Source organism: Lutra lutra, chromosome 17, assembly GCF_902655055.1.
Source record: "Lutra lutra chromosome 17, mLutLut1.2, whole genome shotgun sequence".
Lineage (NCBI taxonomy): Eukaryota > Metazoa > Chordata > Mammalia > Carnivora > Mustelidae > Lutra > Lutra lutra.
Genome location: NC_062294.1, coordinates 32,494,233 through 32,510,653, shown reverse-complemented (window position 1 = coordinate 32,510,653; position 16,421 = coordinate 32,494,233). Strand labels below are relative to the sequence as shown.

At 35.9% G+C, this 16,421-nt stretch overlaps 1 protein-coding gene and 1 pseudogene across 12 annotated transcripts in view; one reads left to right on the top strand and one right to left on the bottom strand.

The window, feature by feature from the left end:
- The window catches only part of CYLD (CYLD lysine 63 deubiquitinase), a 69,985-nt gene that overhangs the window by 6,266 nt on the left and 47,298 nt on the right, over positions 1–16,421 (top strand). For 8 of the 12 annotated variants that reach the window (XM_047710625.1, XM_047710627.1, XM_047710631.1 and 5 more), the window contains 3 exons: positions 221–872; positions 2,267–2,569; positions 4,831–4,936. In XM_047710625.1, the coding sequence (XP_047566581.1) occupies positions 369–872; positions 2,267–2,569; positions 4,831–4,936 (913 nt within the window). In that variant the 5' untranslated portion in view covers positions 221–368. The remainder of the gene's footprint in view (positions 1–220; positions 873–2,266; positions 2,570–4,830; positions 4,937–16,421) is intronic. The other 4 variants (XM_047710634.1, XM_047710636.1, XM_047710633.1 and 1 more) reach the window with 1 other exon arrangement.
- Positions 14,370–14,488, bottom strand: LOC125090094 (uncharacterized; annotated as a pseudogene).

The window sequence follows — 16,421 nt, the reverse complement described above, 5'->3', positions numbered from 1 at the left end:
TATTGTCTTTGAAGATACTTTACAATTGGCTTTTCTTAATTAAAGATGCAAAATTATGGTAGATACAAGTACTGTATGTCTTTTAACCTTTTTAGGTACTTTTGGAAGTATTTCATTTATGTGTGTGCTTTTACTAATAGATGAGATCTTAAGAAGTCTTTAATCTTAATTTTAGCTCATGTAGAATAAAGTGTAAAGTTTCTCTTTGCTTGTCCTCCAGGCATTTTGCTTTGCTGTCTTTTTACAGCATGGACACCAAATTGCTAAAAACGTGCTTTGGGACTGCCAGTGAATTTATCTTTTGCGGTTTTACTACAAACTTAGTAGTTCCATTTTTTTTGAGTTAATATTTTGGAGTTAATGTCACAATGAGTTCAGGCTTATGGAGCCAAGAAAAAGTAACTTCACCCTACTGGGAAGAGCGGAATTTTTATTTGCTTCTTCAAGAATGCAGTGTCACAGACAAACAAACACAAAAGCTCCTTAAGGTACCAAAGGGGAGTATAGGACAGTATATCCAGGATCGTTCTGTGGGGCACTCGAGGATTCCTTCTGCAAAAGGCAAGAAAAATCAGATTGGATTAAAAATTTTAGAGCAACCACACGCAGTTCTCTTTGTTGATGAAAAGGATGTCGTAGAAATAAATGAAAAGTTCACAGAGTTGCTTTTGGCAATTACCAATTGTGAAGAGAGGTTCAGCCTGTTTAAGAACAGAAGCAGACTAAGTAAAGGCCTCCAGATAGATGTGGGCTGCCCTGTGAAAGTACAGCTGAGATCTGGGGAAGAAAAATTTCCTGGAGTTGTGCGCTTCAGAGGACCCTTATTAGCAGAGAGGACAGTGTCGGGAATATTCTTTGGAGTAGAATTACTGGTAAGTTTGATAAACCATTTTAGTGGGCTGTGTGTGTGTGTTTGTTTCTGTGTATATTTGTATGCCCACGTGTATTGTTTTTTCCCCTTTAAATACAACAAAAACGTTTTCCAGAAATCTTCTGTAATTTTTAATATTCATAATTCTTAGGATTTACTTCCTAATGATAAATTGAGATGATGCAAAGATGATACATTGAGAACTTTTTATAAAATGACCTACTATAGTAGGAAATACACCGGTCGTGTAATTATTCAAGGCTTTCACATCTTAGAAATTTTAACATTGTCTGTGTTTAAAATGAACTCTACCAGTTATAATTGAATTACTCACCTCACAAATTGTTAATTATCTTGTGACATTAGCATCTGTAGGTTTCTCAGTTTTTCTTAGTGTGTGTGTGTGTGTGTGTTTTAAGATTTTATTTATTTGACAGAGATCACAAGTAGGTTGAGAGAGAGAGGAAGGGAAGCAGGCTCCCTGCTGAGCAGAGAGCCCGATCCCAGGACCCTGAGATCATGACCAGAGCTGAAGGCAGAGGCTTTAACCCACTGAGCCACCCAGGTGCCCCAGTGTGTGTGTTATTAAGTAATGAAAAGTAGCTGTAAGATTTTAGAAAAGTAAGGTGCAGCTACTTGAATGTGCTTTGGTCGTCCCTCATAATTATGTGAAAATCATCTTGGAATTTATTTCTACTAAAGAGAGAACTAAGGACTCTGTGATACATTTCCATAATTAATATTAATTCTCAAGAACTTAAATGTTAGTTACATTTTTACATTCTTGCATATAGAATCTCATGTCTTATTTAGTGATTAAATTTTTAAAACGGTGATTGTAAAACAATCAGAGGTTTGAATCCCAGTTATGCTATTTAATAGCTGGGCTGCCAGGTTACTTACCCAACCTACTTCTCTAAATCTTTTTCCTCATCTGTAAAATAGCAAAACCAGTACGTAACTGGTTTTGGGATAGAGGAGGTGTTTTTGTGATATGCTGATTCAAGAGTTAGCCTGGTGGTGGGCATATAGTAAGTACTCAGTAAATGGAGCTAATATTATTGTTCTTTTAAAGTAAAATTTTCTTTTTATGACAAAATTATTGTTCCAATCACAGTGTAGAATCTAGCCAGGCTCTCTCACAGTGGGATTATGATTTTAAATTTAATTAATTAGTTAATTATATTTCAGCATCAGATACAGCTTCCTCTTTATTCTTTTTTAGACACTCAGTTCAACAGCAGCTGCTAATAATTATATTTCTTGTATGTGTCATTTAGAATTTTCCCAGTGATTTTCCCGAAATCCCCAGAGTGGATCTTTTTTCTTATGGGTCATCTTCCTCCATCTCTTTATCTATCAATCATTTTTTTTTCCCTCTCCTTTGAAAACTAGGAAGAAGGTCGTGGCCAAGGTTTCACTGATGGGATATATCAAGGGAAACAGCTTTTTCAGTGTGATGAAGACTGTGGCGTATTTGTTGCGTTGGACAAGCTAGAAATCCTAGAAGATGATGACAATGGATTGGAAAGTGATTTTGCAGGTCCAGGGGACACAATGCAGATGGAACTTCCCCCTCTGGAAATAAACTCCAGAGTTTCTTTGAAGCTTGGAGAAACTATAGAGTCTGGCACAGTTATATTCTGTGATGTCTTGCCAGGAAAAGAAAGCTTAGGATATTTTGTTGGTGTGGACATGGTAAGAAACTTTTGGAGTGTATTCTCTTTGTGGGTCTGTCAGTTTTATGACCAATTTTAGGTACAAATTAAGCACTCTGAATATTTAAAATGGACTAATTTGGAGTAACTTAAAAAATATCTTCTAATTTATCTTTGGTAAAGGAACATTGAGATGGGACAGGAGTCTAGATATAGAGTTACACTTACTCTTTTTTCCAACTTGAATAAACTGGAATAATGTTTCAATCCTTAAATTTGTTCTATGATAGCTGACCAGTAAACAGAAAAAAAAACCAACAAACCAACCCACGGAAATGTGTTATCCGATGCCTTTTTTAAAAATTTTTTTATTTTGCGAAGGTTGTTTTCTCCCCCCGGCTAATCTGTGGTTCTCTTTTTATAGTATTTGCAAAATCTTATTGGCTGATCTGATTTTAATGAGTAGTGTAAACATCAGTTATGGAAAATAACCTGCGTAGAGGAAGAGCGCATTGCTTTAGAGGAAAAGATGATTAGAGTATCTCACTATCTCTTTTCATGGTGGTAAAATATATGTAACATAAAATTTACCATTTTCACATTCACAGTGCTGTGCAACCATCACCCCCATCTTCAGAGCTTTTCATCATCCCACACTGGAACTCTGTCCACATTAAATGCTACCTCCCATTACCCATCTCAGCTAGTAATCTGCTGGTAGCCAGGATTCCACTTTATGTCTCTGTGAATTTGCCTTTTCTAGGTTCCTCATATAAGTGGAATCCTATGGTGTTTGTCCTTTTGTTCATTGTTTTGTGTCATTTTTAAAGTTACCTTACAGTCATATTTGTTCATAATGGAAACATTCCAATAGGACAAGTTGAATGTTAACCTGTGGGCATGAAGAGAAGGAGAAGAAAGAATCTGAGAACATTTTTATCACAGATTGGAACTATGGACAAGAGTTTGTTAGGTAGAAAGAACGAACTCAAACAGAATTTTTAAACACTAGAATGAGTTAGGAGAGATCGTGACTAATAGACTCTTGTACTCACGATGTTTTTGTGATTATTTTTATCTACTCAGGCATACTGTTTGGTAAGTTATAAATGTTTAGCATCAGTTTATCTGGTGCTTGGAAATTCTAGGAAATGCCATTTGATACCCATTAGACAAACATTACTCTGTTGTTTAGACAAACATTTACTGAACGTTTGCCATGTGAAAAGTTAGAGACAGAGGAAAATGTGTGGGTCCCTCAGGACAGTTAATGATAAAGCACACCTTTCATATTTACTTGGAGAAGAGATTGTGAGCTGGGTGGGGGGAGGGTTAGAGAAAGAAGCCACTGGTCACTGGGGTTAGTTTCCCTTGCTTCAGGTCGTTTGGACCTCATACTTGGCGAAAACCCTGTAGGCCTTCCCCTTCCTTAGCTGGCAGTCCTGAGGATCACCTCATCTCCTCGGGGCAAGCTGCCTAGAGCTTTGCCCCACCAGCTTCTCCACTGCCTCTGTCTGCCCTTCAGTTGGCCTGTGCAACTGTACATTCCCAACCCCTCTAGTATGCTCCTTGAAAGGAAAGTTCTGGCAAACGCAATATTCTTCATCTCCATGTATTTCTGGTGACAGCATGTTGTTATATACACATTGGTGCTCAGGGCACTTGTCTGACTGGCCCATCTCTTAGTCTAGCTCTGTGAACAGCACTGTACTACTACATGCTAATTGGAATATAAAAGAATTAAATGTAAGAATCTGTTTCGGAGGGAACTCTTGCATATCCTTACAATGTCAAATGTCAATGTCTAATGTCAAAAGAACATTAAAAAATAGATTTTCTGTGTACAGAAGGGCATGCAGGGGTTCAAATGGAATATTTAAGTGCTCAGGGAGTGTAATAGTGATTAGAACAAGCTAGGGTTAATTGGAGGCAGATTTCTGAGTGAAACAATGTATTATTAATCAATCTTCCAGTGCAGATGGGTGTTATGTAGACTAGCATTTGTTGTAAAGTACGATGAATACTTTCCATTTCTTGCTCATCTGTGAGCTTACTATAACTTGATTATTCTTGGATCTCATTTTTACTAAAACCAAAACAAAAACCAAATAAACAAAGACAAACCAAAAACTTTATTACTGTGACAATTATTTCTGATATATTCTTTTTTCTTTTAGGAAAGATAGTTAAAATTGGCCAGAGTAAAATCTTTTGGGAGATCCTTTTCCGGAGAACGTAGATGTTCATACTCATGTTTTATTGAGAAGAGTTTAAAACTTTATTCTATTACTTGATTTCTAGGATAATCCTATTGGCAATTGGGATGGCAGATTTGATGGAGTACAGCTTTGTAGTTTTGCAAGTGTTGAAAGTACAATTCTCTTGCACATCAATGATATTATCCCAGGTATGTTTTCTTTGTGTTTTATATATTATATATATATTAATACAAGGCAAGGTTTCTAAGCTGTTTATTGTTATGAGAATGTAAATACAAGCTTCAAGATGCATTTTTGGAACTGGACTTTTTATATATTATGGAATTGTTATTAAAGAGAATATCCTTTCTTACCCCCAAGTGAAAACAGCACTTACAGATTTTTATTTCCAAAAGTAGGTGAGTGTGGGTTCGCATTTATACATTATCATTAACTTTTCATCACCTGGTTATTCTAAGTGGGAGAAAAAAGCCCTTTCTGATCATTAGAAGGGTCAGATAATATAGCGAGTGAGAAGCTGGTTTAAACTAGAAGAGCTTTAGGCAGAAGTTAGTCATGTAATGTGATCTGATCTACTGGGGAGAGGATTCTTGCTGGAGGTCCTATGAGATTTCTTCCAGTTTTGAGATGGTGTAATTGATCGGGCCTCATGGCTGTATAGTCAGAAATAGATCACTCATCTTTATACCTTAAAAAAAAAAAAGTTAAGGAGCGCCTAGGCAGTCAGTTGTGTCTGACTCTTGGTTTTGGCTCAGGCCATGATCTCAGGGTGGTGAGATGCAGCCCTGCCTTGGGCTCTGTTCTTGGCATGAGTCTGCTTGAGATTCTCTCTCTCTCTCTCTCCTCTGCCCCTCCTGCTCATATTCTCTCTCTCACTCTCAGATAAATAAGTAAATCTTTAAAAAAAAAATACCCAGACCATCAAGCAATCTTTTATTTTACCTCAAACATAGGGCACCTAATAGCTGCTGTCAACCAGTTAATAAATTCCTGTTGATGGTGAAATCAATAGCATCTTCCCTCTGCTCTTAGTAGGATCCCATTTACAGCCTAGTCAGCTGCTAGTAAGTTACTCATGAAACTGACAGGCATTCAGAGGTGGTGCCTTTTACTGAGCATTATGCAACTATGAGTAAATGTTAGAAAGCCTACATTCAGTAGCCACCAATGTATGAATCCATGAATTACATTCCTGACAAACTTATAAGGTCTTAATCATTCCCATTTTGCTGGTAAAAAACTGGGGCTTAGCTAGGGCTAAGACTGGCTAGGATCCAGTAAGTGGTAGAGCCAGAATTCAAATCCAGACCCGTCTGATTGTAAAGCTCTGCTTTTTAGTACCCCCTCACCCCACATCCTGTGTGTACACTTCGGATGTGAAGTCTTGCATAGAAAAGCATACTTCTCAGCCTCACATGGATACTTGGGAATATTGTTTCCATGGAAATATATTTTGTCTCTAATTCTATAAAAACTGAATTTTACTATAGCAGGGATCATAGCCAAAAAAAATGATTTTTCTGCTGCCATTGTTTTTCCCTTCCTAAATTTGACACAGAACACTTTTGGGTTCCCCACAGGTCATTTCAGGTCCTCAGTATCTTTTTTGTGAAAACGAAGGGGCCAATGCTAGATGATCCTTAGGATTCCTTCAAGCCTGTCCTGTTTGCCCTTCCTGTTCCCCACTGGCTTGGCAAATAATAAATGCTTGCTTTTGCTTAGCTGGGAAATGCTTTCTACTACAGCTTTTAGTTTTACAGCCAGAGTACATTAATTTATTTGGATGTATAGAATCCAGATAATAGCTTTATTTCAATTTTGGTTTGTAAAAGTCCGCCATACTTGGCTTTTCTTGAATTTTAGACAGAACATTCCTATACCTACCTCCAAGATTCTACAGTGAACGTTTTATTGTACTTGCTTTCTCATGTATCCATCCCTCTATCCAGGCACTGATCTGTCTTATTTTTGTAAGTATTTCAGAGTAAGCTACAGACATCAGTATACTTCCTCTTTAAAAACTTCACACTTATAATTAACTAGAGAAAAGTTTAGGGTTTTTTTCCTTTGAGATAAAAGACATAAATGTAATGAAATGCATGTTGTGTCATTTGAGTTGACTAATGCATATATCTTTGACTTAGAAACCCTTATGAAGTCATTAAAATAACAAATAATAAAAAATAATAAAAAATAGAATAATAATAAATAAATAATAAAAAATAATAATAAAATAATAATTTTATATTAAATAAATATATAATAATAAAATAATAAAAGAATAATAAAAAAGTACAGTAAAATATCTCATTTCCGTTCTGTCCCTCTACTTCTGTCACCTCCTTACTCCATCCCTTGCCTCCCACTGCTGTTTGTATTATTTTCTTGCGTATCCTTCCAGAATTTCTTTATACAACATACATATTTCCCTTCCATTTTTATATAAAAAAATGCTATATACACTATTCTGCACCTTGCTTTATTCTCTTAAATTTATGTCTTGGAGTTCTTTGTGTATCTGAGTAGAGAAGTGCTTTTTCTTTTTTTTTTTTTTTTTTTTTTTTACAGTACATAATTTTCCATTATATTTATTTAACCAGATTCCTACTGATGTATGTTTGGATCGTGTTTAACTTTTTACTATTATAGTTAATGCTGTGATAACCTTGTTCATGTATGTTTCCCACATGTGCTAGCAAATCGATAGGACAGATTCCCAGAGTGGGGTTGCTTGGTGAAAAGGTCCATGCGTTTGTATTGTTCTAAATATTATTAAATTGTCTTAAGTAGTGTATATAATAATTTATATTCTTTTTTTAAAGATTTTATTTATTTATTTGACAGAGATCACAAGTAGGCAGAGAGGCAGGCAGAGAGGGGGAGGGGGGAAGCAGGTTCCCCGCTGAGCAGAGAGCCCGATGTGGGACTTGATCCCAGGACCCTGGGATCATGACTTGAGCCGAAGGCAGAGGCTTTAACCTACTGAGCCACCCAGGCACCCCAACAATTTATATTCTTATCAGGCAGAGTAGGAGAGTGACTTTTTAAATATACTTGCCATGAGACTATGTTGTTAAATTTTTCTTCTAGTCTGAGAGGTGAAAAGTATGTTTCAGTATGGTTTTAATTTCCATTTCTCTTATGAATGAGGTTAAGCATCTTTTCATATGATTAAGGGTGATTTGTATTTTTCTCTGAACTGTATATTAATACCTTTGTCTTTTTAAAAATTGGATTATTGTTTTTTTTCCAGTTTCTTTTTTATGTGTTAAGGAAGTAAACACTTTTGTGATATGAGATGCAAATGTTCTCTTCTTGGAACTCTCATTTGTCCTTAGTCCTTTTTGCCTGGTTGCCCTCATTTTTAAAAGTTGTGGTAAGATTAACGTAACAGTATTTACCATTTTAAGCATTTATAGGTGTACAGTTCAGTGACATTAAATACATTTACTGTGATGTGAAACCATCACCACTATCTATTTCAAGACCTTTTTCATCATCTCAACCAGAAACTCTATACCCATTAAGAAAATCACTCCGCATTCCTCCCTTCTCTCAGCCTCTGGTAACTTCTATTCTCTATTTTCTGCCTTTATGAATTTGTTTATTTGGATACTTCATATAAGTGGAATCACTTAGTATTTGCCCTTTGTAAACATCTCATTTTACTTAGTGTAATGTATTTTGACTTGGCTTTAGGTGTTTTTACCATGCAGAATTTCAAAATTTTTACATAGTTGAATTATCAGATTTAATGGCCTGTATATTTTGAGTTACTCCAAGGTTATAAAGTAATTTCCCCATGTTTTCTTCCAGTACTCTTGTGGTTTTATTCTCTCTCTCTCTATGATCCATTTTTATTTCATGTGATATAGTGTGATTTATGGGCCAATTTAGTCCCTTCTCCCCCAGATAGTTACCCAGTTGTCCCAACATCTTTGATTAAAACGTTTATTTCTGGGGCTCCTGGGTGTCTTAGTTGGGTAAGTGTCTGTCTTCAGGTCAGGTCATGATCCCAGAGTCCTGGGTTCAAGCCCCGCGTTGGGCTCCCTGCTTGGTGGGGAGTCTGCTTCTCCCTCTCCCTGCTCATGCTTTCTCTCTCCTTCTCTCTCTCAAATAAGTAAATAAAATTAAAAGAAATTTCATCTTTTCCTACTCCTTTGAGATGCCACTTTTACCATACTCAATTCCTACATATACCATAATGTATTTCTGGACTTCCTATTCTGTCTGCTCGTGTGTCATTCAGTACCACATTGTTTTTAATGATTCTTTATAACATGTTCTTGTGTGAGCACTAGTCTTGCCTCATTGCTCTTCTGAATATTTCTGCTATTCCACATTGTCTTCTAAAAGGTTAATAGACACATTTAAGTCTACGAGTCCACCTAGATTTGATTTTGTGTAGGATGTGAGGTACACATACCCAGTTTGATCTAGCACGCTTGCTGCGTATAGACCCAGTTTTCATGTACTACAAATGGATCTCTTTCGGGGCTCTCCTCATTCCCTACATTAAGACCTCTAGGCCTTCATTATCCTAGCTTGACAAGAAGCCATTTAGCTATAAAAGTACATTTCTCCTCTTGCTCTTTTTCATAGTGAGTGTTTTGGCCTCTTCATTTTCAGTTTAACAATCGGCTTCTCAAATATTATAGGAGAGTTCCATCGAGATGTTGATTGGAACTGGAGTTAACTTGTAGAGTCATTTGAGGAGAACTGAAATCTTTATCATATTGAAGTTTCTAATACATGAACATTGCATTACCTTTCATTTACTTAATCTCTTTTTAGTAAAATTGTATACGTTTCTCCATTTCTTACATTCTGATATGTTATAAAGTAAAACACTTTTTTAAATTAATATACAATATATTATTTGTTTCAGGGGTACAGGTCTGGGATCCATCAGTCTTACACAATTCACAGCCCTCACCATAGCACATACCCTCCCCAGTGTCCATCACCCAGACAGCCATATTTTCTAATAAATAATTTTTTGTGATATAGAAATACAGTCAACTTTATTTATTTATTTTTTAAAATTAATTTATTTTTTATTTTTTATTTTTTATAAGCATATATTTTTATCTCCAGGGGTACAGGTCTGTGAATCGCCAGGTTTACACACTTCACAGCACTCACCATAGCACAAACCCTCCCCAGTGTCCATAACCCCACCCCCCCTTCTCCCAACACCCCTCCCCCAGCAACCCTCAGTTTGTTTTGTGAGATTAAGAGTCACTTATGGTTTGTCTCCCTCCCAATCCCATCTTGTTTCATTTATTCTTCTCCTACCCCCTTAACCCCCCATGTTGCATCTCCTCTCCCTCATATCAGGGAGATCATATGATAGTTGTCTTTCTCCGATTGACTTATTTCGCTAAGCATGATACCCTCTAGTTCCATCCACATCATCGCAAATAGCAAGATTTAATTTCTTTTGATGGCTACATAGTATTCCATTGTGTATATATACCACATCTTCTTTATCCATTCATCTGTGGATGGACATCTAGGTTCTTTCCATAGTTTGGCTATTGTAGACATTGCTGCTATAAACATTCGGGTGCACGTGCCCCTTCGGATTACTACGTTTGTATCTTTAGGGTAAATACCCAGTAGTGTAGTTGCTGGTTCATAAGGTAGCTCTATTTTCAACTTTATGAGGAACCTCCATGCTGTTTTCCAGAGTGGTTGCACCAGCTTGCATTCCCACCAACAGTGTAGGAGGGTTCCCCTTTCTCCGCATCCTCGCCAGCATCTGTCATTTCCTGTCTTGTTAATTTTAGCCATTCTGACTGGTGTGAGGTGGTATCTCATTGTGGTTTTGATTTGTATTTCCCTGATGCCGAGTGATATGGAGCACTTTTTCATGTGTCTGTTGGCCATCTGGATGTCTTCTTTGCAGAAATGTCTGTTCATGTCTTCTGCCTATTTCTTGATTGGATTATTTGTTCTTTGGGTGTTGAGTTTGCTAAGTTCTTTATAGATTTTGGACACTAGCCCTTTATCTGATATGTCGTTTGCAAATATCTTCTCCCATTCTGTCAGTTGTCTTTTGGTTTTGTTAACTGTTTCCTTTGCTGTGCAAAAGCTTTTGATCTTGATGAAATCCCAATAGTTCATTTTTGCCCTTGTTTCCCTTGCCTTTGGCGATGTTCCTAGGAAGATGTTGCTGCGGCTGAGGTCGAAGAGGTTGCTGCCTGTGTTCTCCTCAAGGATTTTGATGGATTCCTTTCTCACATTGAGATCCTTCATCCATTTTGAGTCTATTTTCATGTGTGGTGTAAGGAAATGGTCCAATTTCATTTTTCTGCATGTGGCTGTCCAATTTTCCCAACACCATTTATTGAAGAGGCTGTCTTTTTTCCATTGGAAATTCTTTCCTGCTTTGTTGAAGATTAGCTGACCATAGAGTTGAGGGTCTATTTCTGGGCTTTCTATTCTGTTCCATTGATCTATGTGTCTGTTTTTGTGCCAGTACCATGCTGTCTTGATGATGACAGCTTTGTAATAGAGCTTGAAGTCCGGAATTGTGATGCCACCAACTTTGGCTTTCTTTTTCAATATTCCTTTGGCTATTCGAGGTCTTTTCTGGTTCCATATAAATTTTAGGATTATTTGTTCCATTTCTTTGAAAAAAATGGATGGTACTTTGATAGGAATTGCATTAAATGTGTAGATTGCTTTAGGTAGCATAGACATTTTCACAATATTTATTCTTCCAATCCAGGAGCATGGAACATTTTTCCATTTCTTTGTGTCTTCCTCAATTTCTTTCATGAGTACTTTATAGTTTTCTGAGTATAGATTCTTTGCCTCTTTGGCAGTCAACTTTTTAAAAAAAGTCGTATTGAAATCTAATTCACATACCATATAATTCCTTCATTGAAGGTGTGCCATTCAGTTTATTTTAGTGTATTTACAGAGCTATCAGTATAGTCAGTTCTAGAATATTCTCATCACTTCACAAAGAAACCTTGTACCTTTTAGCTATCCCTCCACTATCTCTTCCTCCTCTTTAGTCCTAACCGACCACTAAGCCATTTTCTGTCTCTGTATGTTTATCTATTATGGACATTTCAGAGAAATAGAATCATATAACATGTGGTCTTTTGTGACTGGCCTCCTGCACTTGGCCTAATGTTTCAAGCTTCATCTATGTTGTAACATGTATCAGTACTTCATTCCTTTCTATGCTCCCATTATATGGATGTAACACATTTTGTGTATCCATTTGTTGCTGGACACTTGAATTCCTTCCATCTTTTGCTATATATGGTGCTGCTACCACTTTCATGTACAAGTTTTTGTATGGATATATGCTTTCGTGTTTCTGGGCATATATCTGGGAGTGGAATTGCTGGGTCGTTTGATAACTCTGTGTTTACTCATTTGTGGAACAGTCAGACCGTTTTCCATAGGGGCTGCACCACTTTCCATTCTTTCCAGCCCTGTGGAAGAGTTCTAACTTCTTCACATCCTTGCCAGCGTTTATCATTATCTGAGTTTTTGGTTCTACCCATCCTAGTGAATGTGTTATCTCTATTAACTTTAGTCTGCTGAGTTTTGTTGCAGACAATCTTATTAAAATCTTATTAAATACTCAATTTATCCTCATTACTTTTTTAGTAACCAGTCATTATCATCTGCAGATACCAATAGTTTAACTCCTCCTCCTAATCCTTGTATCTTTTATTTTTAAAATAAGGTTTCTTATCTTACTGTCGTAGTTCTAAGAACCTTCTAATACATGCTGATAGAAGCGGTCATATCAGCCGTCTTGGTCTTGCTCCTGCTCTCAAAGGGAGTGCTTTCAGCATTTCACTTTTAAGTGTGATCTTTGCCCTAGGATTTTATTGTCGTAGCCATCATTTTTCAGGTTTGAGAGGTTACCTACTGTTCCCTGTTTTCTAAGAATTTTATCATGAATGGATGTTGAAGTTTATCAGACTTCGTCTGTTGACATAGTCTTGTATTTCTTTTCTTTTTAATCTAATTTCCCAATATTAAATCAGCCTTACATTTCTGATATCAGTCTAACTTCATCATATTCATACAGTGCTTGGTCCAGCTTGCTCATCTGCACCTGTTTAAAAAATTTCAAAAAACAAATTGTAAAAATAGCCTGTATTTAAATTTAAAATGTTTTTTCCCTAGTGATAAAATGCACATAACATTTTTTCTTTAATGTACGTAACATTTACCATCTTAACCATTTTCAAAGATAGTTCAGTGACATTAAGCGCATTCATCTTGTCTTGTAGCCCTTAGCTATCATTCATCTCTGCAACAGTTTTCATCTTGTAAGACTGAAACTCTACCCCCATTCCACAGTAACTTCCCCGTCCCCACCCTCAGTGTCTGACAGCTACTTAATCTACTTTCTGTCTCTATGATTTCGACTATTCTGAGGACCTCATATAAGTAGAATCATGCAGTATTTGCCTTTTTATGATTGGCTTTTTTCACTTAGTAGATGTCCTCAAGGTTCATCCCTGTTGTTACAGGAGTCAGAATTTCCTTCTTTTCATGCTACATAATAGTCCATTATATATGTATATATGTATATGTGTAAATGTGTATATGTATATATGTAAATGCCACATTGATTAATCTGTTTACCTTTTGATGGATACTTGAGTTTCTCCCATGTGGTAGCTATTGAGGGTAGTGTTGCTCTGAACATGGGTATAAAGATATCTCGTTGAGATCCTGTCTTCAATTCTTGTGGGGATATACCCAGAAGTGGAATTGCTAGATTATATGGTAAATAGATTTTTAGTTTTTCAAGGAAGTACCACAAGGTTTTCCACAGTGCCTGAACCATTTTGCATTCCCACCAAAAATGCACAAGTTCTTGAGTTTCTCCCCATCTTTGCCAACATTTATTTTGTTTTCCTGATAGTGGCCATTTTAATTGGTATGCAGGTGGTATCTCATTGTAATTTTGATTTGCATTTTCTTAATGATTAGTTATGTTGAGCATCTTTTTATGTATTTATTGGCCATTTGTGTATCTTCTTTGCAGATAATGTCTGTTCAAATCCTTTGCCCATTTTTTACTTTTTTTTGATGTCATTTTAACCATTCTTTTTTTTTTAGGCATTCTTATATATTCTGTATATTAATCCATTACCAGATATGTAATTTTCAAGTATTTTCTCCCATTTTTTGGGTTTACTTTTTATTCATAGTACTCTCTTTATAATCCTTTTTATTTTGGTAGAATCAGTACTACTAAAAAAAAAAGAATCAGTACTAATATTCCTACTTTTATTTCTCATTTTAGTAACTCGAGTCTTCTCTCTTTTTCTCTTAGTCCATCTAGCTAAAGTTATCTCGATTTTGTTGATGATTTTAAAAATCCAACTTTTGATTTCATTGATTTTCTCTTTTATTTTGTATTTTGTTAATCTCTGATCTAATCTTTATTTCCTTCCTTCTGCTAGCTTTGTAGAGATCTTGTAAACTAGCTTGACAAAGCCAGTTGTAGAGTTAGGTTGTTGATTTGAGATCTCTGTTGTTTTTCAATGTAAGCATTTATAGCTGTGAATTTCCCTCTTAATACTGCTTTCACTGCATCCCCTAAGTTCTAGTATGTTGGGTTTTTTTTTTATTTCTATGAATTTTCTAATTTCCTTGTGATTTCTTTGATTCATTGGTCACTTTTCAATTAGCAATAATCGTGCCTTGGATAAACCTCATTGGCTACGATACTGCCACTGCGCAAAGCTTCATTGGTCACTTTTAAATGACTTTTAATTCCCATAAATTATGGGTTTTCTAATTTTACTTCTGTTGTTGATGATTTCATCCTCTTGAGAAGATACTTCATAGGGTATCTGTCTTTTTAAGTCTGTTGAGAATTTGTGGCCTAACATATGGTATATCCTGAAAAATGTTCCAGGTGAACTTGAGAAGAATGTGCATATTGGTGTTGGGTAGAATGTTTTTTGTATGTCTGTTCTATCTAGTTGGTTTGTTGTGTTGTTTAACTCTTTTGTTTGCTTATTTCTGTCTGGTTCTATCCATTATTGAGAGTGGGGGATTGAAGTCTCCAACTATTATTGTAGAACTGTTTTTCCCTTCAATTCACTCAGCTTTTACTTCATAGATTTTGCTGATTTGTTATTAGGTATGTAAATGTTTATAATTGTGTCTTCTTGCTGCATTGAACCTTTCATTAACATGTAGGTGTTCTTCTTTGTCTCTTGTAAATCTTTTTTCACTTAAAGTCTGTTTTGTCTGATATCAGTAGAGCCATCACTGCTCTCTTTTGCTTACTATTTGCTTTGGATATCTGTATCTGTCCTTTCACTTTTAATCTCTCTGTGTCTTTGGATCTAAAGTGAGTCAGTTATAGATAACATATGGTTGGATCATGTGTTTTTATCCATTCAAATTCTGTCTTTTGATTGGAGAGTTTAACCAATTCATAATTAAAGTAATAACTGATAAAGAGGAACTTACTTCCATCATTTTGCTATTTGTTTTCTATATGCCTTCCAGTTTTTTTCACCCTTATTTCCTATATTACTGTTGTCTTTTGTGTTTAGTTGATTTATTCATTTATTCATTATTCATTTATTCCTTTTTCATTTATTTTTGTATGTATTATAGTGATTTTCTTTGTGTTCACCACAAGATTACGTTTGACATCATAAATTTTTAATGCTCTAATTTAAATTTGTACTAGTTTAATTTCAACAACATAAAAAAACCCTCTTCTTCTTTACAGCTCTACCCCACCCCTTTCAGTTATTGATGTTATGAACTTACATCTTTATACATTGTACACTGTAGAGCATAAACTGGTTAAGTTTTATAAATGCATTGGTTTCTTAAATTATGTAGAAAACAAAATGTAGAGTTACCAGCCAAAGTTACAATAATACTCGCTTTTAGGCTAATTGTTTTTTAAAAAATGATGACTCTCTTGAAACATGTAAAAAACAAAAAGTAGTGTTACAAACCCTTGTTACAAAAATACTGGCTTTTATAATTGCCAGTGTATTTACCTTTATTGAGATCTTTATTTCTTCATATGTCTTAAGATTACTATCTAATGTCCTTTGATTTCACCTTACATGACTCCCTTGAGTATTTCTTGTAGGACAGGTCTAGTGGAAACAAGGTTCCACTCTGTTTTTGTATATCTGGGAATATCTTAATTTCTCCCTCACTTCTGAACGATCGTTTTGCCAGATACAGGATTCTCGGTTCACAGTATTTTTCTTTTAGCCCTTTGAATACATTGACCCACTGTCTACTGGCCTCCAAAGTTTTTTTTTTAAAGATTTTATTTATTTGACAGAGAGAGAGATCACAAGCAGGCAGAGAGGTAGGCAGAGAGAGGGTGGGGAAGCAGGCTCCTCACTGAGCAGAGAGCCCGATGTGGGGCTTGATCCCAGGACCCTGAGATCATGACCCGAGCTGAAGGCAGAGGCTTAACCCACTGAGCCACCCAGGTGCCCCATGGCCTCCAAAGTTTTTGATGAGAAATCTGTATATGTCTTTATTGAGGATCCCTTGTATATGCCAAGTCAATTCTCTCTTGCTGCTTTTAAGATTCTGTTTTTTGAAAGTTTGATTCTAATTTGTTGGTGTGGGAGTCTCTTTAAGTGATCTTACTTGGTGTTTGTGGAGCATCTTGGATGGTTTATATTT